The sequence below is a fragment of the Macrobrachium rosenbergii genome, chromosome 56 (assembly GCF_040412425.1).
Source record: "Macrobrachium rosenbergii isolate ZJJX-2024 chromosome 56, ASM4041242v1, whole genome shotgun sequence".
NCBI classification, from domain to species: Eukaryota; Metazoa; Arthropoda; class Malacostraca; order Decapoda; family Palaemonidae; genus Macrobrachium; species Macrobrachium rosenbergii.
The window spans coordinates 434694-459000 of record NC_089796.1 but is presented as its reverse complement, the minus strand read 5'-3'; the positions used below and the strand labels follow the sequence as shown (position 1 = coordinate 459000).

The following is a 24307-nucleotide window of genomic DNA, read 5'->3' as shown; positions in this document are numbered from 1 at the left end:
ATAAAGGTGTAAGATTTGTTTACAAAGGATTGGTATTAAAATAAGGAGTGTGCTTAGGTTATAATGACAGAAACAATTCTTTCTAATGTTTTTTAACCGAAACTTTGAGGTTAAAATGGAGTGAGACATGTTTAGAAAGGATTGTCGTCAAAATAAGAAGCGTGTTCAGGTCGATGTTTTTTGGATTATAATGACAAAAACTGTTTTTAAAAAACATTAAAATCAAATAGTAATACTTGGGAGTTTGCATAGCTGGGATGAACGTGAGATATCTCACGCAGTATAATTTGTACACAAATTTTATCCCTATAAGAATATAACGAGCGTAAAGGATTTCTTATTGTAGCCGTTGTTATGCCCGACCTTGTAGCCAAACCTTTCACTCTCTGTCTGTCTGAGGAAGTGTGCAGCATCACTAATAAATTTGTCATGTACTCACAGATGGTCGAACTGAAGCGGTGCTATTTCCTTTGACAGGTCAGTTGATACGTGGAAGGTTTAATTTATGCAAGTGGTAGTTATGTAATTATTTATAATTGCTTAGGAATGCTACGTGGCCTTGAGAGGTTGGGGTTGTAATGAATTCAGAAGCCCCGAGAAAGGCGAAAATTTTGTGTCATATTCTGCAATGCCATTTTAAGTTAATTTTTTTTTCTTGGATGATATTATTCATCTTATGTAGAATAGTGTAGCAATGTCAGTAGTTGTTTTGACAGAGCTGGCACTACACCAGCACGGGCTCTTGCTCATAGAGCAGCCCGCAGGTGTCATTTTGTGATGTGAAGTGAAAAAATGGTTATGGTTAAAATGGCTAAAAATAATGGTGTGAGAAGTGGAAATATGGTCATGAAATGAAAAGTTCAACAGGTGGGAAAAACGAAAATAAAAATTCTTTAGAGAAAAAGCAGTGTCAGTTGTTTCCCCTTTTAAAAATAAAGATTTTCTCTCAAAACTTGTTTTTGCGACTTCTGTTAAATGTAACCTTACCAAAATTAAATTTGGTAGCTCTCAGCCACAAGATTTTGCAATACATTTCATCCAGTTATACTCCACCTCGTCTGTACTTTTTTTCATTTTAGACGAATTTATATATATATATATATATATATATATATATATATATATATATATATATTATATATATATATTTTTTTTTTTTTTATTTATATATATTTATATGAAACCTGTTATGAAACTGTCAGTAAGAAGTTTGGTATTGTATTGTGACGAAAGTATTCGTTGATCATACTCCTTTATACCTCCTGCTAAAAAATGCCAGCATGCCCATTAGATTCGAACCTGACAGAAATGATGGACGTTCTTACATGTGAATCATCAGGCCGAGCACGGGCCACCTTTGCCCAATTCTGGTAGGTCATCTGTCCCCATACCGGAGGCGAAGGTGTACCCCTGACATCTTTTCTTGTCAATTTCTTGGAAAATTTTTAAATTTTATGTCTGGCTTAACATTACTCAAATTGACCTCATTCTACATAGGAAGATATGTCTACTTACAGTCATTCTATATAGGAAGATGTATCTACTCATGATCATTCTACATAGGAAGATGTATTGCTTATGATATTCCTACATACAAAGATATATCTACTTATGATCTATCTACATAGGAAGATAATTCTACTTAAGATCACTCTACATAGGAAGATAATTCTACTTTTGATCATTCTACATAAGAAGATATTTCTATTTATGATCATTCTACATAGAAAGATATGATCTTTCTACATAAGAAGGTATTTCTAATCATGATCATTCTGCATAGGAAGATATATCTTCCATATATCTTCTATTTTGGTCAATAATGATTCTGCGACACATTATGGTTGAAGCCCTTCACTTGTTTACCAAACTGAATTATTTTAGGGAGGAGCCAGTCAAAAAGAAGGTAGAGAGAGAGAGAGAGAGAGAGAGAGAGAGAGAGAAAGTTCTTGGTGATATTTGATTTTATTTGAGAACCATGACAGAAATTTCGACCTAATTGAAGTCTTTCAAATATAGGACTTCTTCGTGATTTGATACCCCCAAATGGTGGTTTCACAAATAACTCGAGATTTTTTTTTTACTTTTATTTCATTGTTGGAGTCAAGTGCCAATTTTCAGTCCATTTTCTATTTTATATATTTATTTATTTCGTTGATTTTAGTTACCGATGATTCAGATGAAATGAGGGTGTGTTGAATTTGCTATTCTTCATTTCGGTTTCATTTTATTTGTTTATATATTTTAGTTATTGATAAGTCTCTCTATTCTATTTATTTATTATAGTTACTAATAATTCAGATGAAATTAAGGGTGTCTTTAAATGTGTTCTTCAGACGAGAAGCAAATACATGCTCTAAAGTGTATAGTAGTGATATATTTTATATATTTTTACCTATTCTACTTTGCTTAACGTCCTGCCTTCCCAAAGTCATTCCTTTCTTCTGCAGTTCGTTTAATAATCGGTTCATGGAAACAATACCACTCCGTTTGTAGCCAAAACCTATCCCAGTTGAAATGCTATCAGAACCCCTTGTATCGGCCGATCTGACGGGAGTATTACTGAGTGTTAACTGCGACGGAGAATCTGCTGTATCACGGTTACTTGTACAATGACCCTCCTCACAATTGTCTTTCAAGTGTTGATTTTGTGCTCTATAATTGAAGGAGTAAGTCCCACGCCATACTGCAGTGAAAGTTATCAAAGTTTTCCCCAACAATTTTGTATGTCACGTAGACGATTATTTGTAGCCTCTTTTGAGAGAGAGAGAGAGAGAGAGAGAGAGAGAGAGAGAGAGAGAGAGAGAGAGAGAGAGAGAGAGAGGTGTGTCTTCAATTTTCTCAAAGAGAATTACGAAGTCCAGGCTTCCGTTTTTGGTGATTGAGGTCCTTGCTGACGAAGGAAAACGGGAATTTCATTTTCATTGCTTTACTGTGCGCGTAAATTGTTTAAGTTCACCTCGAGTTTTTACCAGGTAATGTTGGAGAAGTTTGCAACTCCATGCCATCTGCCTTTCTTTATTACGTAAAAGTTATGAAGAAGAAGAATTAGTACAATATTGAGAGCAGCAACATTTTAATACAAACTAAATACAAACTGATAATTAATTACTCCTTATCAAGATACTTCAAAGATATTCACTCCCATCGGCTACAGGAGACCATTAAATCGTATGGTGCACTGCTTGTTCATACTATTCCCTGACAATGACTGCCATCATCTCACATCCAACGCTCCCAAGGTTGAAAACATTGTTTAAACACTCGAGGGGCAAAACACGCCTCGAGCAGTCTCAAGAATGTACTTAACCAATACTTAAGCACAAGCAATGGCCTGGGAACACAGTGAAGTGGACTCGGGAAAGTTAGTTGTAGTTATCAGCAGTCTTGGGAACTAGCCCAAGAAGGGCTTGACAGAAGATAGAGGTTATGGAAAAGAATTGAGATAAAAAAAAAAAATGCTCAATTAGAGGGAGCGTGAAAACTGCCATTCCGGGTCATTTGATTTAATGGGGTGAACATATCTTTGATGTGTGCAAAATATTCATGTGGTAGTAGACATTGTCTTTCGTTGGACGTATTGTGGGGGGGGACATATATTGTCCTCCCTTGGACTTAAAGGGCCGTTCCATGTGAGGACTTTTGGATTTATATATATATATATATATATATATATATATATATATATATATATATATATATATATATATATATATATATATATATATATATATACCTAGGTCAAGCATGGCCCCACAAGAAAAATATGCATATATACTTGCCTTCTGGAAGAGGCGCACTAAACTTTTATAAAATAAACTTCTTTTATAAAATACAGATTTTCCTTCTGGAAGAGGCGCACTAAACTTTTATAAAATAGATACAGATTTTCTTTTGCTTGCGAAAGGCAGAATGAACAAGAATTTTTTATTTTATTTCATTTCATTATTATTATTTTTATTTTTTTTTTTGACATTTCCATGGCTCTTTCCACAAACAGGTGTTTATGAGTCGCTATTTCTCCTCGTTCTGTATTTGTCGTGATAACTTTCACCGATTCTTATGTTGTTTGTGCCAATTTCCCTGAGAATCTTAGGCATTTCCGCTCATAACCTTCCCAGGGGCTAAGTCTTTAGTGTAATCTTGAGGAGTTGTCACGCCTTATTTTTGTACATAATTGCTGTCTGTAATAACCAAGCCCTTTGAGTCGGCTCTGTGGTGCGATAAATATTGCCATTGTTTTTCTAGCACGTAGGGAATCTGCATAAGCATAAGGACTGTGCTATGACAAAAAACTTTCCCAGGTTACCAGTTTTTTGCTTTGCTTTCATCTGCAGTCATATTTCTTGATTTTTTCAATAATTTGGAAGCTTGGCATGAGATTTTATTATCCCTTTTGTCTTGTGCCTTAGAAAGCACTTTCATAGATGATTAAGATTATGATAACGATATCTCCCTGGGGAGCAGTCCTACAGATAGTTTGGCTATATGGGCAACTTCAGTCGTCCATTAAGGTCAAGACAGACAGGCTCCCTGAGCAAAATCCTATTGCTTGCATCCTCTACGTGCTTTGGAATTCGTTTCTTGTCTTGGTTTCTCAGAATCTTTTCCTTGCATGTTAACAGTGTCGTGAGAATAAAGTTATACAGAGGAATCCATGGACACTTATTTCCCTGGTAGGCAAAGCCAGGTATTCTCCTGATGTAGCAGAGCAAGAGATTGGCGTTAAAAATATTGTAGTCAGAATCATTACTTCCATTAAGGGAACCCAACCCATTGTAGTCAGAATCATTACTTCCATGAAGGGAACCCAACCCATTGTAGTCAGAATCATTACTTCCATTAAGGGAACCCAACCCTCGAAATACAATGCCCACATACAGTGATAACATGTCTAGATAAGGAAGAAGGAAAATGATATCAATAATGAAAAGAAAAGTTACTTGGCAACTTGGAGAAAGTGCAGGACAGGGGGCTGGGTCAATTTTCAAGGCCTGCCAGTTTTTCATCTCCTCAAATAAAGGACTTGTTTTTCCTCGCTTGCCAATTCTACTTTTTTTATATTATTATCTATCGTTGGAAAGTCCGTGTGTGTGTGTGTGTGTGTTTGTGTTAACTCTTATTGAATTTAGGCATACTCGTAGTCTTAATCTTGTATTTATTAAAAGACAAAAGGGTTAATTGGTGAATGTCAAGCAGATCTTTCAGTATTTTATGATGTATCTAACTAGTAGGTCATGTAACAACTGCAGGTGTCATTGACCCGAGGCGGGTATAATTATTTAGCTGGTCGTTTAACAGCAGCTTTTACAAGTGCTGTATGTTTAGATCTCATGCTTAATATAATGTTTCTTTGTTAGACAATGACTCTTTCTTTTCTTTAAATCTTCAGCTGAAAACCCTTATGGACAGAGATAGCTGACTAATAAACCTAAGGTGGTTCCCTTTAAAGGGAAATCGGCCTGCAATTGTAAATAGAATTCTTTTTGTCCTATTTCCAAGTTATCTTTGATTAGATGAATTCCTTAGAAACATGAACAAGTAACTGTTGAGTTCTTTTAATAATCTGTAACTTTACTTACCTTTCCCTCGTTGTTATTCACTCATGACATTTCGTGTTTCCTTTTCAATTCAGTCCAGTTCAATTCAGAACTATTCAAATGAACATAACTAGTAAACATATACTGTACAAAAAATATAAAAACATAATTATTGGTAAAATAATTTATCCCCTGGGTCTTATGACCTGATAAAACCAGCTAACACATAAATGGTCTTAAAAACATCTGTCAGTCGTATAAAATTTAGATTACAGCTTTAAAAGTCGTAACGTTCCTAACCCAGAATGTCCTTCCAGGAGAATGGTTTGGTATAGGTGCCGGAGCGGACGTGGCCAGAGGTCGCTCTTCGCCATCCAACCCAGATGCCCAGGTGGTCCACCTCTCCAACGAAATAGACTCCTGGATTTCGCTACCCGAGCCATCTCTCAGCAACATGCCCTTTCACCTTCATCAGGTATGAACAGTTAGGTCTGCCTTGCCTACATTCCCAAAATGTTTCTCATGAAGTGGGACTGTAAGCCTTTAATTTAAGATGATATTCATCTGGGCAATAAGTCACAAATCAGCACTTGACAAATGTGCATGGAGGTAATCATATGATATTCATGTGTTTATATTCTTCCTTTTGTAGCTTGAAATGAAGCATGAAAGTCACCATAGTGAATAACTTGAGCCATATTTTCATTGAGTCATGATTTTGTGAACAGTCCAAGTTACTGTATACTTTTGAATGAATTTAAAACCTCAAGTGATTGCACAAGGTACAGTTATAGTTCCATTGAGATTTACCCATTGATGTACCACATGAGACCTTCAGTTAGGTTTAAGTGCAACCACTGAATTTCCAGGCCCGTAGGATTGCAACAGCTTTATATGGTGCACTTTACTATTACACTCTGTTCTGCAGTGTCCTTCTTCCATCTGCAACAGCTTTTCACCTTCTACTATACCAATTGTTCCAAATTATTTTCTTCCTGAATCTTAGGTCCCAGTCTCCTTGTCCTTTGGCCTAAGTTTTATCTTCCATTATTCCATGTTTCCAGGTCTTGAGTGCACTCAATGGTAGTGAATACGAGAGTGACACAGAAACAGACGGCACAGATCGCATCTTCCGTCCGTCCGACACATACTGCGGTTCCTGCAAAATTCTTTCCAAAATGGTGATTGGGTATTCGCGTCTGGGTGGCCCGATGGACATCATGGCCAACTTCCTAATCAAAATATGCTACATCGTTGGATATCAGTCTATTCCTGTGTGTCGAGGAATCATCAATCAAGATAAAGTAAGTTACAGTAGTTTTACGATTTTGTTTTCTGTGTTTGTGATTGATAACTAACAGGTTACTTTCATCTATATTTCTCTAAGTTATCTAATGTAACTTTCCACTATATTTCCAGTTACACTTTTATTTGGTTTTCCTAAAGTTCATTTATCTTTGCTGATACAGTAAATATATTCTCATAAACTGGTATTACATTCTGCTTGTAGTTATCTAATGGTAAATAATTGTTTTTCCTTAAATTCATTGATCAGTGCCAGAAAAATATATTTATAATTATAAATTGGCAATACACTTGACTTTGTAATTGATAACCAACAACTTACTTTCATTTGTGTTTAGTAATGTAATTCTGTATGTAGTTATGCAGTGTACTTCTCCAGATAGTTGTTTTTCCTTAAATACATTGATTGTTGCTGAAAAATATATCCTCATAATAATAAATATGTCATTACACTAACTAATATATATATATATTTTTTTATTAAACACCTTTATAATTATCATAGGACAGACTTGAGTGGATTTTGAAGAACTCCAATACAGAAGCTGAGGAGGTCTGTGCCCTTGTGCTCGGCGGGCAGGGTTGTGGCGTATTCCAAAGGGCACCTTGGAGCGTGAACATCCCTCCCCCTGACCCTAAGACTTACTATGGCGCGCCAGGGTCACCAGCGGCCAACACCGGTCGTAACTTGGATGCGCTTCAGACGGTATGTATATAGAGAGGACAGTCTTCTAGAACCTAAAATAAAAACACTACGGCTGTTGAGCTTTCATTTTATTTATTTATGTTTGTTAATTTATCTCTTTTTCTTTTCTGATACTTTCATTTTATTTATTTATGTTTGTTAATTTATCTCTTTTTCTTTTCTGATACCTGATCTCTTCTCTCCGTATTTCCTGTTATCTTCTTAGATTCTTTCAAATGAACACTGTATTCTTTGGAAGCTTGAATTTCAAGTCAGTGGCTACTTAAGGTTTGTCCCATATGAACGGGGGTTTCTCTTCTGAATAATAATAATAATATTGGCTCTACTTCTGCCATGTTACTGAGATGCTTGGAATCAATTAGTTGGGGACAGTTGGTCGTTAGAAAAATTTAAGGTTGCTTCATTGATGTTCCGGACTAAGAGACAGGAGCTCTTGCCTTTTTTTTTTTTTTAACCTAGTTCAACTTAAATTATTGAGCAGGAGCAAGATATGCAAGAATAAGTGCCAGGGCAAATAATAGTTGACAGTAGAAATGTGTTTTATTGCTGTATATAACTGAGAGATTAAGAGCTCTTGTTTCATCAGATCTGATTTGAATTGAATTCCCTGTAGAGACAACTTGGAGCCGGATTAGCGTCAGGACATCTTGTCCAGCAGGCATCCCAGCAGCAGCAACAGCAACAGCAGCAGCGTGTGCTTCTTCAGCAGGCCAGTCAACAGCAGCCTCAGGGCAAGAACCTCAACCAGCAGCCGATTCCTGCAGAAGCATCTGTCAATGTCAACGAGAAAGTTGGCGTGGTCAGCGATGGCAAACGAGTCCTCAAAGTCTTGCACCTGACTGATCCCCACTTTGATCCGGAATACCAGGTCGGGTCAAATGCAGTCTGCGAGGCGCCCTTGTGTTGTAATGCTGATAGTGGTAAGAATGGGTTTTGTTTTTATTTCACTGTGGATCATACAAACCAGTGTCTTGATTTTAAGGATTTTCATGCAGGATTTTAGGAAATGACAAAAACACAGTGCTGTACTTTGGATGGTCTGTTTGTAAATTTGAATCAGAAATCTGGAAATTTCTCTCTATCTATCTCATTTGGTTATACAGTATTTGACTCTCTCTCTCTCTCTCTCTCTATACATATATATATGTTGAAGTGTCAGTCTTATAATTTATCTCAAAGATACAAAACTTATATATATATATATGTTGAACTGTCAGTGTTATCATTTATCTCAAAATCAAAACTTATCATAGTTTGAATTTTCATGTTTGAATTTAGATACTGCTTTTAAAAACTATCAGCACTGTACGTGAAATTGAATCGAGACTTAAAGTATATTTTCAAATAAACCCTACAACGACTAATTTTTCTCAGGTGTCCCAAAACGTCCTGCCAATGCAGCAGGTAAATGGGGAGACTACCGTAATTGCGACTCGCCGCGCTGGCTTCTTCAACATATGCTTCACCACATTGTCACCAATCATCCTGTAAGTCAAGTTAAAATAAATTGACTATTTTGACTCTATGGCAGGGACTCAGATCGAATTTAGTAAGGGGCATTGGTTGGTGATATGAAGAGTTCCTGCTGTTCATGAAATCTGTTTACAGCAGTTTATTTTTATGAAATTCACTGTAATGAAATAAATTCTGAGCAGAATTCAAGCTGCTAGTGGTGTTGGAGTTGCAGGCAGAAAAAAAATTGCAGTGGCTTTTCCCAAAGCCTTTTTTCTCACATGTTGCCATAAAAAAGCAAGAGGATTATAACAATCGGTAGCAATTAAGGGAAAAGTCAGTATCCGGGAGGAGGAAATGACAAATGGGAAAATTATATACCAGAATATTGTTTCCCCCTACGTACTTGCAGCCGGTGACAGTATTCAAGAAAATTTTCTCCCTCTCATGAATTATTAGTTTTCCATATTTGTAACTGTTTATTTACGTTTTGTAATTGGTTACTGTACAGTAATTACATTCTGAAACCAATTATGTCATAATATATACGTAAGAAAAAATAGTGGTTTTCCTTTGCTAAGTCAGGGTCTTTTTAGTCCAAGTTACTACTCAGTTTGTCAAGTATTAATTGCAATTTTCTTTTTTTTACCAAGTTCTCCCTGCTTGTAAAAGTCTGTGCATCAGTTTCTGAGCTACTCATCATGAAACTGTTTGAAATTTGAAGCATATGTCTTTTATATACAACATGCCCAACTTCCCAAGCTTGTTAGGTGTCGATAAAAATGCTGAATGAGAATTCATCCTCAGTAGATTTTACTAAATCTTACCTTGATGTCCAGTAACTTGATCTCTCTGTATTCAGCTCTGTATGTCGGTCATAGTACCTGTGTTTTTTCCTCCTTGTATCAGCCAGCCTCTGATAGGGAATCATTTTTTGATTGTGTACAACCTTGAGGGATTGTGTAATCAGATATTTTTTTACACAATAGTGGATATGAACTCGACAACTGATACATGTGTCTGCGTAGCTTTTATATATATAATGTATGTTCAATAAGAATATATACCAGTACCATTTTTAGTAATAATGACACTCAAGTATTTGATAATTAGAAGTTACTTCAGACATTTGAATGGTCAGAAGTAACATAAAATTACCAGAATACAGTACTTTAGTGTCAGTAATTACCAATGTTTTAAATTGTTATCATGAAAGATTTTAAATTTTACCACAGGATATAGATTACGTGCTATGTACAGGAGATCTCGTTCCGCACCACATTTGGAAAATCACCGAGCAGGACAACATTGCCATCATGAAAGACATGACAGATATGTTTCTGGAGTACTTCCCAAATATTCCAATCTACAGTTCGATTGGAAATCATGAAAGTTACCCGAGAGACAGGTAGGGGCGTTTGTTATAGATTTGAGTTTATTAGTTTTTTTCTTGGAAATTACTGTAGTTTTTCATTAGCTCAGAAAACAAATTGTGTATTTGTTTGGTTCACTTACACATTTCATTCAGCTAACAGAACAGTTATTTTATCAATTTCATATTTGAATTACAGTTTTGTAAACCACCTTTCTTGTTTGTCGTTCAGTTTTCCCCCACCCGAGGTTCCTGAAGTGTGGCAAAAATTTGGAGTTCAGTGGTTGTATGATTCTGTGACTGAGCAGTGGGGAAGATTGATGAGAGAACCAGCGCCTAACTCAGTGAGATTTGGTGGATACTACTCAGTGGTGGTGAGACCTGGTCTTCGCATAATTTCGCTGAATACCAATTACTGCTACAGACTGAACTGGTAAGAACATATTTTTACCCTAAAAGTTTGTCTTCTAAATGATCTTTTATCTTGTGTTTTTACTAATACAGAATTTCATCACTTGTTTAAACATTTTCCTGAGGGGGGGGTTATCATTTACAGGCTGCGTAGCATTTTGCCTTTATACTTTTCATTTGTTACCTTAGGTCTCTCCATACCTTTAAGATGTCCAGCATTTGCTCCAAAGTTTTAATTTTACCTTCCTCCAGTTTTCACCTCCAACGTAGGAGCCTATAAGAGCCTATACTTCAGAGAAGCCTTGTGGTACTCTTGAAATGTGACTGAATAGTCTTGTTAAATTTGTAGCTATAACAGTGAACTGCACTTTAAAGCCTTATGAAAGATCATATGTTTATATAATTTAATAAATCAGTTGCTTAAAGTTGCAGTTTCTCTTGGTATGGAGCTGCCTGTTCCTTCCGTAAACATTGAGAAGCTGACGGCATAAGTTTGAAACTAGCGTGACAGTCTTCTAATTTATTGACAGGTGGCTGCTCTACAAGTCTATAGATCCTGGGCTGGTACTGCGATGGTTAGTTACGGAGCTTCAGAAGGCAGAAGGCCGAGGGGAAGTCGTGCATATTATTGGTCACATACCTCCATATTACACAGATTGTTATGCCCAGTGGGCTCACCAGTTTTCCAGAATAGTGTCCAGGTAAAGAATTGTTCTGTAACAATTTTGTTTTACTACTATTATTTTTGCTTTCACAAAGAATTAGCTCTTTTGATAAGATGCAAGCATTGATGTTAAACAAGGAAGAGTGATTATCTAGAATTTTGTTAGGACATTCAAAATCTCTTGCTGGTAGGAGGGATATCTACATTTAATAAATTGTCCCACAAGATTAAAAATTAAAAATCTGCCAGAGCTAGGTCAAACTATCCCTTCTGATAGGTTGTCAGAGATTCCACTGAGAGTTACTTCATTGCTATGGCTAGACAAGCCATATTGAAGGCATGCAGTAAGAGTTGGCAGTACTGCACAGGTTAATATTTGTCCTCTCAGCCAGAATTATCCCTTTCTGTTCCCTAAGGGAGATTATGACGTCAGTTGTTTTTGATAAGTCTCGTGTAGTTGTCAAATCTTTGTAATCTTCAGGGTGGAGGAACTCATAACCTCACTGTTTATATGGTGATATTCTTTATTTTATCACAGAGGATTCCCTTGAGTTTCAAGATGGATTTCGAGTTCCAGTCAGCTCATACACAGGGTTTCTTTGAGCATTTTGTTTTTCCTACCTAAACTGCAATTCAGTTTAATGTGAATGTTGGGTTAGTTGTGGAAGAAAAGTAGTATTTTTTTTTTTTTATAAAAACCTGTCACTTGCATCAAGTGACCCCACCTCCCAACTCTGACAATAGTTCATAGCTGTAGCCTAGACTTCATGAGAAAAGAGGGTCTCACTTGCCTAAAACCCAAAATCCAGTAGGTGCATGCATTGTGCGGTTGTTCTGTCAGCAGATCATAATCATCTTTTGGGTTAGAAATGGATTGTCTGGGGTTTATTAAGACCATGAAAGTGGGCTTATGTAAATGATGCAGTTGTATGAAAAAATTATTCTTGGTTTAAAAATCTACTTATATCCTCAAAAACAAAGTACAGTAGTGTTCTTTTGTAATGTTGATAGGTTTCATGGACAAATAATGGAGATCTTTAACCCGTGTGTTGTGAGCAACAGCTCTGGCTGTCCTGACTTTTAAAATGTCATATAAACAGGTTTTTTTTTTTATTAACAATGAATGTGGGAGTTACTCAATCTGAGTATACACAGTTGTCTTTGAAATTATGCTTCATAGGAAACCAATTAGTGCAGAGGAACTCGTATTTCTTGCACAGAAATCATAGGTCTTGTACAAAAATTATAGGAAAACTTGCTGCATTTGAAGTGATTAACTGTGCACTACATGGGTATGTGTACTTACAACTAAAGCTTTCCTCCATTACCATACATCTTGTCAGTTTTCTTTCATAAATATTTTTGCATGATTTAATAAAAGAAAAAATGCAGTTTTTTAAGCATCTAGAGAGTGGAGTCTTCATGAAGTTCAGATTTGTTGGAAGTCCTGGTGGAGTGACCATGACTGTCCCTAAGATGTGTTTTATTCGTGGGGACAGTATTGCAAAACTTGTACAAACAGAGCCTTAAGAGCATATTACACATAAAACACACACTGTTGTGGTATTTCTCTGTGTACTGCTCCATTTCAGAGTTTGTGTCAACATTCTAATTGTAGATAAATTTCAGGTACAGCCACATAATCCGCGGACAGTTTTATGGACACTCTCACGTCGATGAGTTCCGAGTTCATTACGACGTCCATGCCCCCAAAAAGCCTATTGGCGTGCAGTACATAACCCCAAACAACGGGCCCTTTCAAGATTTGAATCCATCTTACAGGATATTCTATGTAGATGGGGATCACCCAGAGACAACAAGAGTAAGTCTACACTTCAGTAAACTAGTACAGTAGTTGAGGTTTGCAAATGACTGAGAGTTGAGGAATATGTTTGTGTTTATTTACAAATTAAGAGTAGAAAGTTATCTTCTTTTTTAAACACTTCAAAGAGTGGCACATGAATGAGTATCCCATTACAGTGAACCCCCGTATTCGCGTTCTCATGATTCACGGACTTCTTTGTGGAACGTATCTACCCATTATTCGCGGAAAATTCACCCATTCGCGGTATTTTTCACTGAAAAATATTCACTAATTACTGTATTTTCATATTTTCATGACTAAATGGACTTTTTGTGATAAAACTATTAAAATACTTGGGTGTAAGCAGTTTTAGGAGGTTTTTCTTGTGTTTAAACTATCAAAATAGGCAGTTCTAAGTGTTTTTAGAGGGGTTTTAAGTATTCGCAGATTTTAGCTATTTGCAGGGAGGTGCGGTACACATCCCCCGCGAACAAGGGGGGTTTACTGTACTGCTCATTTCAGCACCTAACGGTAAAGGCCTGTAACATACAGCACAAATTTTTCTATTGTTTTTTTTCTTACAGAATGTCCTAGACTACGAGACGTGGGTCATGAACTTGACCCACGCAAATAAATTCGACGCTCCGCACTGGTACCAGCTTTACACTGCTCGACGTGATCTCCAGCTACCTTCGCTTGACCCCAAAAATTGGGATGAATTAGTACAAAGAATGGCAAAGAATCCAAGTCTCTTTGCCAAATATTACAGGTAACAATACAATTGCCTCAAAGTATGATCTTCTACGATGGAAAATTCATTACAACCAATTCATATAGTATTGGAAATAATCATTGCGTTTTCATATATCATCCTCATAATGTTATAGTGCTCCCTCTTTTGGGATCAGAGGCAAAATGACTTGTCTCTGTCCTGTGTGTCTAATTATAGAGCCAGTAATTTATGTTATTCTTCAAACTAAGGATTGTGTATTCTAGAAATTAACTGATTGCTCTTATTTTTAATTCTTTCCTGTAAATGTTGGTAGAATGTTTTTTAAAGTCCATGATAATTCTTAGTAGGCTTGTTACATCAGAATAATTCCTAACTCATCTTTCTTTTCTTGCTATGTTAATATATGTTACTACATATTTAACCTTTTCATGAAGCCATACAATTTTTCAGATATCAAATGCAAGACAGTGACGTTGCATTAGCTCGCGGTTGTGACGCAAGATGTCGTAAGAAGACGCTTTGCAGCATAGTGGAAGGAGATACAATGATGCCGCCAAAATGCAGCCGAAGAGGATGAATGTTCTAATTCAGAAGATGTGTTTGTGATGGAAAGGAAGGGTAAGTTTCACTTACAAGGAGAATGAACCTATTTCGTAAGTATATCATTAAAAAGCCTAAACAAGCATTTTGCTTCGATGCTGCATTTGAAATAATATTGCATATGGGCAGTTCTGATTCAGTGGCCAAAAATCTCTCGAATTTTAATTCTTGTTGCAGAGTAGTATATATGGAAGTAGTTTCAAGTTTCTTTTTGATTTATAAGATTAAGGGCATACAGTATTTCATGCACATTCAAGTTGTTTATCTAAGAGGTATTTTTCTACACGTGCTTACCTTCACTTACTAATGACAACTGACTAAAGACAATGGTGAAGAGTCGTAATAGGAGTGAAAGTAGCACAGGTTACATAACATTGACATTATAATTAATTGTTTGATGAAAATTGGGATAAGGTAAAGTTAAAGAACTTTGAATCTAGGTGAGAAGAGACTGAACAAAACAGATGAAGCTAAAAGGGTAAAAAGCAAGGTAGACTTAAATTTGTGTCAGAAGGCCCTAGTGTATTTAGAGCATTGCGGGCAGAGTGAAAATGTCTAGTTTAGAAATTTAATCCATCATTTTCTTTCTGGCAGTTATGATTTAGCCATCATTAAGAGATGACTAACTTGGTAATTATAATTATCTTTAATCTCAAGTAGCAAAATTTCAATCTCATTCTTAATGCTATTTCTGGTTCATGAAGTGTTAATCTCAAATAGCAAACTTTCAATCTCATTCTCAATGCTATTTCTGGTTCATGAAGTGTTATCAACCTTTTCTTGACGAGATACCATGATGTCACACCCCTAGATTTCATTTGTCCTGTTTACATCACTGTAAACTAGACCAACCTTCCTAGCATTGTTGCCAGTGACGAGTCGTACAGTTTTTCTTGGTTAATTTTGCCCCTTTTTTGAATGGCTTGATGGACAATATTTTTGTTTTTTGTCTCTTTATTTTATCCATCCACCACTTCCCGTTACTAATGTTCTCTCTGCTGTGGCTGTCTTACCACTTTTGGGTAAGGGTTCTTGGAAATTTTCATGCCAATGCTTGCTGATTGCGAGTTATATTAATTAGATATATGGTACTCAGTTGTCTTGTAATTTTCTTAAGATATTGTATATATATCTAGTCCTAACCATTTTCCTTCAAAGGTTGACTGATTTACTGTGCAAAAATGCCAAAAATTATTCAGAAGTTCCAAATGAAGAAATAAATTACAAATGAATTGGAGCTATTTAATATTTGCACCATACCGAAAGTGCAAGTTACCTTTCAGAATGACTTAGGTGTTGCAGGTCCTGTGTATGCTTGAACCAGTTCCAAATACTGTACTGTGTGAAACTCATTTCCAACACTTGACTTACAATGTACAACAATATCACCTTTGAAAATTGCTCTTAAGGGATAGTGAAGAGTAAGATGTCTTTGAAATAGCTCTAGTTATTTTAATTGTGTCAGTGCATGCCCAAATAAATGGTGATTTAACAATCAAACCAGTAATTTGAACATAATTTCTAGAAGAGAGATATTGACTTATTTACGATCTTGGTCAAGCTGAAGCGATTGTATAAGTAATCTTTTATTTAACTTTTTTGTTCACTGCCAAAGAATAATTTAGTTCAGTAATACTTTGTTATATAGCATACCTTTGTGCAGTGTGTTATTATGCACTACAGTCTTACTGTATGTTTTTTTTATTTATGCAGCAAGATCGTGATACCTACTACTTTTCAGAAGTGCATGAAGCAGGTGGAAATACTGTGCCATAGACAACCTATTTACACAAGATACCAGGCTGTTTTTTTTTTTTTTGCACTGCATTGCATACTTGTGTAGAATGTAATGCACTCTTCAGAAACCAAGAATATCTCCCTCCAGAACCTTTTTTTTTTTTTTGTTAAAGACACTGTTTTACTGATCAGTCATGCATTTGAGCATTGTGTGTTCATCATTGGTCAGTTGCTAAGACAATGAGAGTTACTAAGAGCTTATAAGAGTTACTTCTAGTCTGTTAAGGTTCCTTTGCGAACCCTCAAGTCTTTCAGGTTCATGAAATTATATTTTTGTCTTTTTGTTAACAAATAATTGTAAACATTCCTCAAAAGGCTGTTGTGGGATTAGAAATACTTCTACAGAGGTAATTTATCTCTGTTTCCATTTCACGGTTGTGTTCGTCAAACATTGTGGCCACACTTGAAGTATGTAAAGCTCTTTGTATAACAATATTTTTTTAAAATAGTGCAGCATCACAAACACTAGGCTCGTTTGTTTTGGTCGTCTGACCGCTTGTAAATAGATCACGTGGTATTTGCATTATTCATTAAAGTGTTCACTTATGTAAATCAGGTTAGTGTCCAAAATAGTGTAAAATCATCCATTACTCATTTTATATCCCCATTTTTTATAATGAGCATTATGTATTACTGGCAATTTGATTTGCAGGTACAATAGGTGCATATTTTACTAAAACATAAATGTGAAAGATACGATCAAGAATCAACCTTATGACAGAGATGTCTCTCAAATCCCTTTCTAGTAACACTATTAACCCATGCCAGGATAAATAATGAAATTTACCTTGAATACAATAAGTAGCATCTGCTAAAACAACATTAGTATGCAGTAGCTACTAGATTTGAGAGGCATATAATGACTTAAATCGCCATCTCAGAGATTATTTAGTTTGTCATGAAGATATTTCATTTGCCATTATCATTATATTCACAATATTAAGGTTCATTTGTCACTGTCATTTCCCTATATTTACACCAGTAGATCACCACTGGGCAAGTTTTCTCCCTAAACCTTGTCAATACTTCATATTGAAATTTAATTTAATCTTCAAAAGACGTGTCATTCCTTAAATTAAAATGCTTTCTGTCATCCTCCAAAACTTTCACGATGTTTAGGACTTGAAGTGATCGTTCATTACAAGTACATGTAGAAAACAAACCTCTCTTGATGAAAGACCACAGGTGCTTGTCAGTGCATAGCACATGCCAGTAAATTACTTCAGTGCTTCTTATAGAAGATATGAAAAGTTCCAGCCTGGCATCCATGCAGGAATAATGCTCTTATTACTTAGGTAAGGTTGTGAAACTTAGCAGTACGGACATATCAAATCTTAGCTATAGAAGCAAACTCCTTTGGTTAATTATTTTACATTTGAAACCTCATTTCTTTACTACGCTTTTACTCAGATTTAGTAAAAACCTGATTTAGTTTATAGTTCCCAACTTTCGTCATATTTCCGTCAGCCGTATTCTGCTCTTGATCTCGGTCAAGTGAGAACTATGAATTTCATTGTTGCCTCATTTCCTATCATGTTTATGGAAGCCTTCAAGACTGGCACAACATAATTGCAGTAACTTGGAAATTTCCTAGGGTAACTAGCATTTTTTCACAAGTCATTTGAAATGTTCTCCAAAGTTATTTGGGTTAGCCTTTTGGTCTGCAAACAGTGTATACAGTATATTGGCATATAAAAGTTTGTTAAATGCTGCCAAATGATATGTTTGATTTTTGATGTTTTGGTTATGTTAATCTCATATGAATGATACTTGAGCTCTTTTCCCGCCACCCTCCTGAAGAATTGTCAGATTTCTCAAGCCTTCTATATACAGTTTATATATATAAAACATTCTGAATTACATAACCTGAGAAAATTAATTTTTACAGAAGGTGGTGTGAAGGAAGCAATAGATTTTTTTCAAAGTCCAAAGATAGGAAGAACAGTACTGTTAAATATTTTGTTACCCAATAGCTGGAGGGATAGTGTTTGTGTCATGTAAAGGGGGCTGTTTTTTTGTTTGTTTTTCATCATTTAATGTTTCATGTACGTTGTGTTTGTGAGTTTTTACTACTTTTTATGTAGGTATGCAAATGTACAAATGTACAGTTTGTAAAAAGTATTTATTGAATTTATACTGTAAAGCTGAAATTTGTAAATAAATATTACAATGAGCAAAGTTTTTTTTATATGGATACTGGAACAAGAAAGATGTCCACAGGACAACAGTAAATCAGTACCAGGAAAGCCTCCTTCACCTTCCATGGGACAATATTCACCCACAATGTGGTATGTCAATACACTGACCATTCTGCCTGCTGGTGCAGTCAAGCCTCTGATCAAGAGCCACATGGCAGCAGATATGTCTTGCCTGATCTCCTTGAGGAAGGCTCTCTTGCACAAATCTAGCCATGAGGCACACTACAGCACCATCATCACAACCTGTTCTAGGGTAAGCATGCTGCTGGAGGTTGCCTTAGGAATGTAGCCCTTCCCCATCTCAGCAGAGGAGGGAGGAGAAGTTTTTCCAACCAGCTAGTCACTTGGGAATCTGCTGGTCCAGAGACCAGTGTGTTCACCTAAGCCAAGACACTGCGAGAAAGCTGGGACCAGGGCAGTTTTACCATGTGTCACCTTCAGAGTAGCATCAGCTATCTTCTCCAGCTATGTGAAATTCGGCAAGGCCAAAGCCGAGGCCGCCTCCTTGAAGCAGATCTTGCAAATGAGAGCTAGGCTTCCTAGAAGCCTTGATGAAGGTTCGGAGTCACTGCCTTGGTCTGTGCCGTATCCTCCTGGATATCCGGGTCTGAGGCCCTTATTTGGGGTCTATGCCATCTTCCACTGTTGAGACAGCTTCACTTTGCCTTCTAGTTCTGGTTTCTCCCTCCCTGCTCCAATTTGGGTGGCACCTCCATAGTCTTGTGCCACCCTCAACGCTGTTCTAATGGCAGGACAAGGTTGGGGTTGGGAGGGTGGCAGAGGGGAGAGGGCCAAAGTGGGGCCTCAGCCTTCCATACACTGTCCCTCCAACCACACAGTACCCAAGTGCTGTCTCTCCTTAGCCTTAGAGGGAGATCCCTCGCTCCATCTACTGTCCCAGCTACTCTGACGTGGATAGGAGAACAAACCTGTCCTGGTTCCCCTCATGGCACCGATTACTAAATGACCTCCGTACCTGTATCTCCACCTATCCTCTCCCAGCATGATGAAGACTATCTCCTCTGTCACCTGTCCCTGTCCTAGCTGTGTATCAATGAGAAGTAGCCCCTGAAGGTGGAAGGGGGAAGAGGGAGATTGACTCGTCATGCTCCTGCCCAATGGTCCTGGCCAATGTAAATGTCTGTACCTAGAATTATCTCTCGCTCTAAGGCAGTCCTCATGCCCACACAGGATTATTGTTAACAGTTAAACCACACCAATGAATTAACATTCTAAACAATCCTAGGGCTGGCCCAAAGGGTTTGCTCTTACTGATTACTGGTTGTGGATGTTTGTACAATACAACTGTCGAAGTCAATACACAGATGTCTTTTCTCTAGCTTCCTACGTCGTCCATGGTATCCAAATATTTAGAAAATGCAAAAAAAAGACACTGTCCACATACGATCTAATACTAAAACCAATTTGCTAGTAGTGAGGAGTGAAAATCATGGGTACTCCCAACCAGTGGAAGTACAGTACTACTATGCATCATCATATAACCTGGGGCAGATCTTCATCAATTATTACTATGCTCTCATTAGCAGTGGGGTTCGTCCACTGCAGTTCAGTCCACGAAGACGCATTCCTCCAATATGAATGATCCCTGCACGAAGGATACATCAAATGAAAGTGAGAATCACATAGTTTGAATTAATAAGTAAAGTGTGTGTGCCAAACAGAATATGGTAAAAGAAAATTCCTGTAATTTACATGGAGATGACACACAATAAATTTAATGACAATGAAATTCAACATGAATTTTGTGTTGCTTTATACATGTATAATTCATAACAAAAGTAGTTTGTTTCACAGGTACACATTAAAACTCTATCCAATGGTAATACAGTAATTGGAAAATATAATTCTACCAAATGGATAAAACAAGAAAGTTCTTCAACAGAACAAGAAGAAAAATTATCAAAACATTTTCTGGCTGAAAATAATTTTGAAAGATACACTTCATTTATAATTCCCACCACATTCTGCAAAGTATTTCTGGAATGTGCTGGAGATAAATGTTCTCTCTTGGCAGCGAGTGTATTAGTTTCCCAAAACAACTGCAAATCAGACTGTGATTTTGCTCACCATTTAACATTTAATGTAAACATCTCTGGGAAATTTTATGTAGCACAGCTAGTTACGAAAAGATATTATGAATCGGTTCTGAAAAAATAGTTGAAATTCCACCTGAATCACACTCGGAACTGAAAAGAATGGTGTATTCTATCTGAACGACAGACGATCCTTCAGACAGTGGCATAAAGAAATGTACTTAGGTCATGATACTTACTTAATCCTTTTCATCTGTGGTACTACTAGTTTTCGTGGTACTACTAGTTTAACAAAATCCTTTTCACTACGTTAATTTTCGTATGCATTTCTTTATTGGCCATATGCCATCAAAGCCTGTCACACTTACTTTTGTTTAAGCAGACCACTCTGTTAAAAGAATGAATGCAGGAAACATCTACAAACCATTCCATTTAGACTTTATATTGGAAGATTTCATATACAGACAATGATACATCCAAGCAAGGGGTTATACTCACGTTGCAGATACAATTTTATGACATGCAATTACTACGTAACCTCAGCAATCACAAAAATAACGGCTTTGGAAATTTGTAAACAGTACCTAAAATTTTTCCCAAGTGACACTAGTCTTGTCTCAAAAAAGATAAGTGCCAAAAATGCATTCAAAGAAATATTCAAAAGTTTCAAATGTACAGCTCCTGTCATGTAATCTGTCAAAAACTCATGCACATTACACATAACAGCACCATACTTCGAAATGGTTCCAATCAATCACTTTCAAGTTGCAGTCAGTCTGTTGAAAAACATTATCATCCTTCTTGCGTTCAACCCTCCTGTTATTACTGTTAACTTAATCAGACAACCGGGAAGAGCATGACATAAATGGATTTGTATGATAACCTGGAACGAAAAATGTAACACTATGCTTTGATTAATGCACAAACCAAGACAAAGTAAAATCACTTGTATAATTTTACAATGGTTTCTATAATGCCCTAGGCCAAACTGAAATTTACTTTCCACTTTTCAAATACCTTGCAACGCTTATTCCTCCAAACTTCAATCGGTAAACACTGCCTTTCTAAAAATAAATTAAAACTATCTTGATTACAAAAATAAAATAATGATATTCACTTCTTGTAAAAAGAAGATTCACTTGCTTTTCTTCCTAAACGCATATGGATGAACTTGTAAAATTATCTCACCATACTCCTTTCAATCTTGGTCTACCAAAGTTTGTTATCCTTCAAGCAAAGATATTGCGAAAGTTTTATTCAAATGAATGAAATATTTCATTGATATCATACACTACAAGCTACAAACAAAAAACCAGCCGATGGCGCTTTGAATAATACTGCATGTCACGATACTCATGAAGCTTTGGACGCACAGCGTGGCTGTGCTAAGAAATTACATACCTGGTTAGCCTGCCAACATCTTGGGTAAGTCACTTTAGTAGGGGGTGGGGTATGGGTTGGGGGTTGGGTGTTTACCATGCAAAATGTTTTTTAAGACTGCAAAGACGTAATCCCTCACTGGCTTTTACAATGGTAGCCACTGAAAGATTAGAGTTGTATAAATACACTTTTCCAATCTACATATAACACAGTTATAGCATTACCTATAATTCTCTAGAGAAGCACTTTCTTTTAATATGTACTACCTACAGACTACGCTTGTATTGTAAAAGGCTTACAAATAAAATACATCACTTGGAGTAAAAACTACAGCAAAGCACACCTAATGAGATTCATACACGGTCCAGGATACACAGGAAGCTTGTTACCACAAAAACTGCACACTTGACAATGTGCACTCTTTCAAAGTATCAAAGTTTCACACCAGCTGGAGAAGAAGTAACTTTCAAAAGCCTATGAATTTCTCTAGCGAAGATTTGGGATCGTTAACATAACCAGAATGCATACTTTTAACCTAGAACTTCAAACACAAGTGAACATACATGATGAATACATGTGGAAAACAAATTATAACTTTTTACCGTTTCTTATCCTTTTTTAAATACAATTAGTATGCTATCAAAATTTAGAGGAAAATTACACTTATGGAAGAGAAAAATCAGTATTTCCTAGATCGCCCAAAGATTTTGAAAGCTATAACTTCCCTGACTGCATGGATAACTCTATGACTTTTTCGTCAGGACAAATATCTTTACACACACAAAAAAAAAACTATTGGCTATCAACTTGCGTGTTTGCATGTGCACCACCTTATCACTTCAAGATTTATCTTCAACCAATAATAGTATATAATCAGTCGTGACATTCGCACAGAAAAAAATTTTCAATGCTTTGTGCTCTTCAAAAAAAACCCGAAAGTTAAAACAACTAAAAGATGAAAGAGGTACTCAGTTTTTGTAATACTTACGATTCTATGCAAATAAAAACACTTACAAAGATATAAAATGAAAAAATAATTAGCACTAGCACTCAGTTTTACGGATCACAGAATCGAGGCTGTCTCTGGTCTGCTTGGGGATCTGTTCGATCGAGCGCAGAGCCGTGAGAGCGGCCATGTTGGCTTCTGTCAGACGGAAGCTTGTTTCTACGAGTTCTGCTTCAGTGCCGCACACAGCTATCATACCTGCAAAGGAAAAAAAAATTATTAAAATCAGAGCTTTAACTCCAAAATAACAAGAGTTGACACACCTTTTGAATAACACAGCATATTGTCCATACGAAAAGTAGTAGTCTGACACTGATGAAATGGTTCTTCAAAAACTAAGTGATAGTTTCTGTTGGCTGCTTGATTTACACTCGAAAAACTGTCCATAAGTATTTACCCGGATTTTTGTCTGCCAAGTATGTACAATATGTGTTCAGGATGATAGTAATGTCTTCGTGGGCATGAGAAGACGATCCTTCTCTCTGCCACAGGCCTCTGTGTTGACGCACAAATTGCAAAGCACCGACCCATCGTTGGTCTGCCACTAGTTGCAGAAGCTAGAAGATAGCAGAACAAGTTTAGTTAGGGTGAAGGACGTACAAAATGAGGCATTCCATGAAGATAACTGCATCTTGTCATTATTATTAACTCAATTCACCTTACTAGCTCATTATTATTTGAATACTAGAATAACATCAATTCATTTATACATATGAATATTATCTCTGTAAATAAGACAAAATGTTAATGCATATAAACAAATCAAGACCTCAATACTCAATCTTAAAACGCAATGATAAATTCATCCTCAAACAAAATGAATTATCTTTGACCTTTCATCAACCCCGGGAATAACTTCTAAATACATTTTACTCTGAGATTAATAATAATAAACAACCTACCTGAAGCTCAGCCTCAGGCTGTGAGCCTGGGACAACAACAGGGAGATCTAATGACTGAGATCCCAAAGACGAAGAGCTCACAGGCGAACCTCCCTCCGTTCTACCTCCACCGCTGCTCTCGCATGCACTACCAACTTCGCTCTCCTCCCCCCCAACACTCTCACATTCACCCTCTTCTCCCTGTTAAAATAAAAAACAGGTGGTGAATTATTTCTTCCTCCACTGAGGTTTCCAAATTTCTTGATAATTAAGGTACAAATTTCCGCCAATAGATCATGTTCAAATCCACTCAACAGCTACACTGCTTAACATATCAGTACAAGTAAAGACGTGACATCAAGTTTTTGACGAAAGTTAAATAAATCATTTAATTGTTGACAAGA

The 24307-nt window shown here is 36.5% G+C and overlaps 2 protein-coding genes across 6 annotated transcripts in view; one reads left to right on the top strand and one right to left on the bottom strand.

Annotated features, from left to right (window-relative positions):
* LOC136836687 (sphingomyelin phosphodiesterase-like) overlaps nt 1-18562 on the top strand; it is a 134818-nt gene extending 116256 nt beyond the window's left edge. For 3 of the 5 annotated variants that reach the window (XM_067101173.1, XM_067101174.1, XM_067101170.1), the window contains exons 3-14: nt 5858-6015; nt 6605-6844; nt 7351-7551; nt 8165-8471; nt 8926-9038; nt 10239-10411; nt 10608-10808; nt 11317-11487; nt 13080-13272; nt 13839-14023; nt 14438-14605; nt 16329-18562. In XM_067101173.1, the coding sequence (XP_066957274.1) occupies nt 5858-6015; nt 6605-6844; nt 7351-7551; nt 8165-8471; nt 8926-9038; nt 10239-10411; nt 10608-10808; nt 11317-11487; nt 13080-13272; nt 13839-14023; nt 14438-14564 (2069 nt within the window). In that variant the 3' untranslated portion in view covers nt 14565-14605; nt 16329-18562. Of the gene's footprint in view, nt 1-5857; nt 6016-6604; nt 6845-7350; nt 7552-8164; nt 8472-8925; nt 9039-10238; nt 10412-10607; nt 10809-11316; nt 11488-13079; nt 13273-13838; nt 14024-14437; nt 14606-16300 lie in introns of all 5 variants that reach the window. The other 2 variants (XM_067101175.1, XM_067101171.1) reach the window with 1 other exon arrangement.
* A 1777-nt stretch (nt 18563-20339) lies between these two features.
* Nucleotides 20340-24307, bottom strand: part of fry (Protein furry) — a 73256-nt gene continuing 69288 nt past the window's right edge. The window contains 3 exon segments of the mRNA XM_067101169.1: nt 20340-23220; nt 23420-23579; nt 23925-24104. Coding sequence (XP_066957270.1) covers nt 23060-23220; nt 23420-23579; nt 23925-24104 — 501 coding nt within the window. The 3' untranslated portion in view covers nt 20340-23059.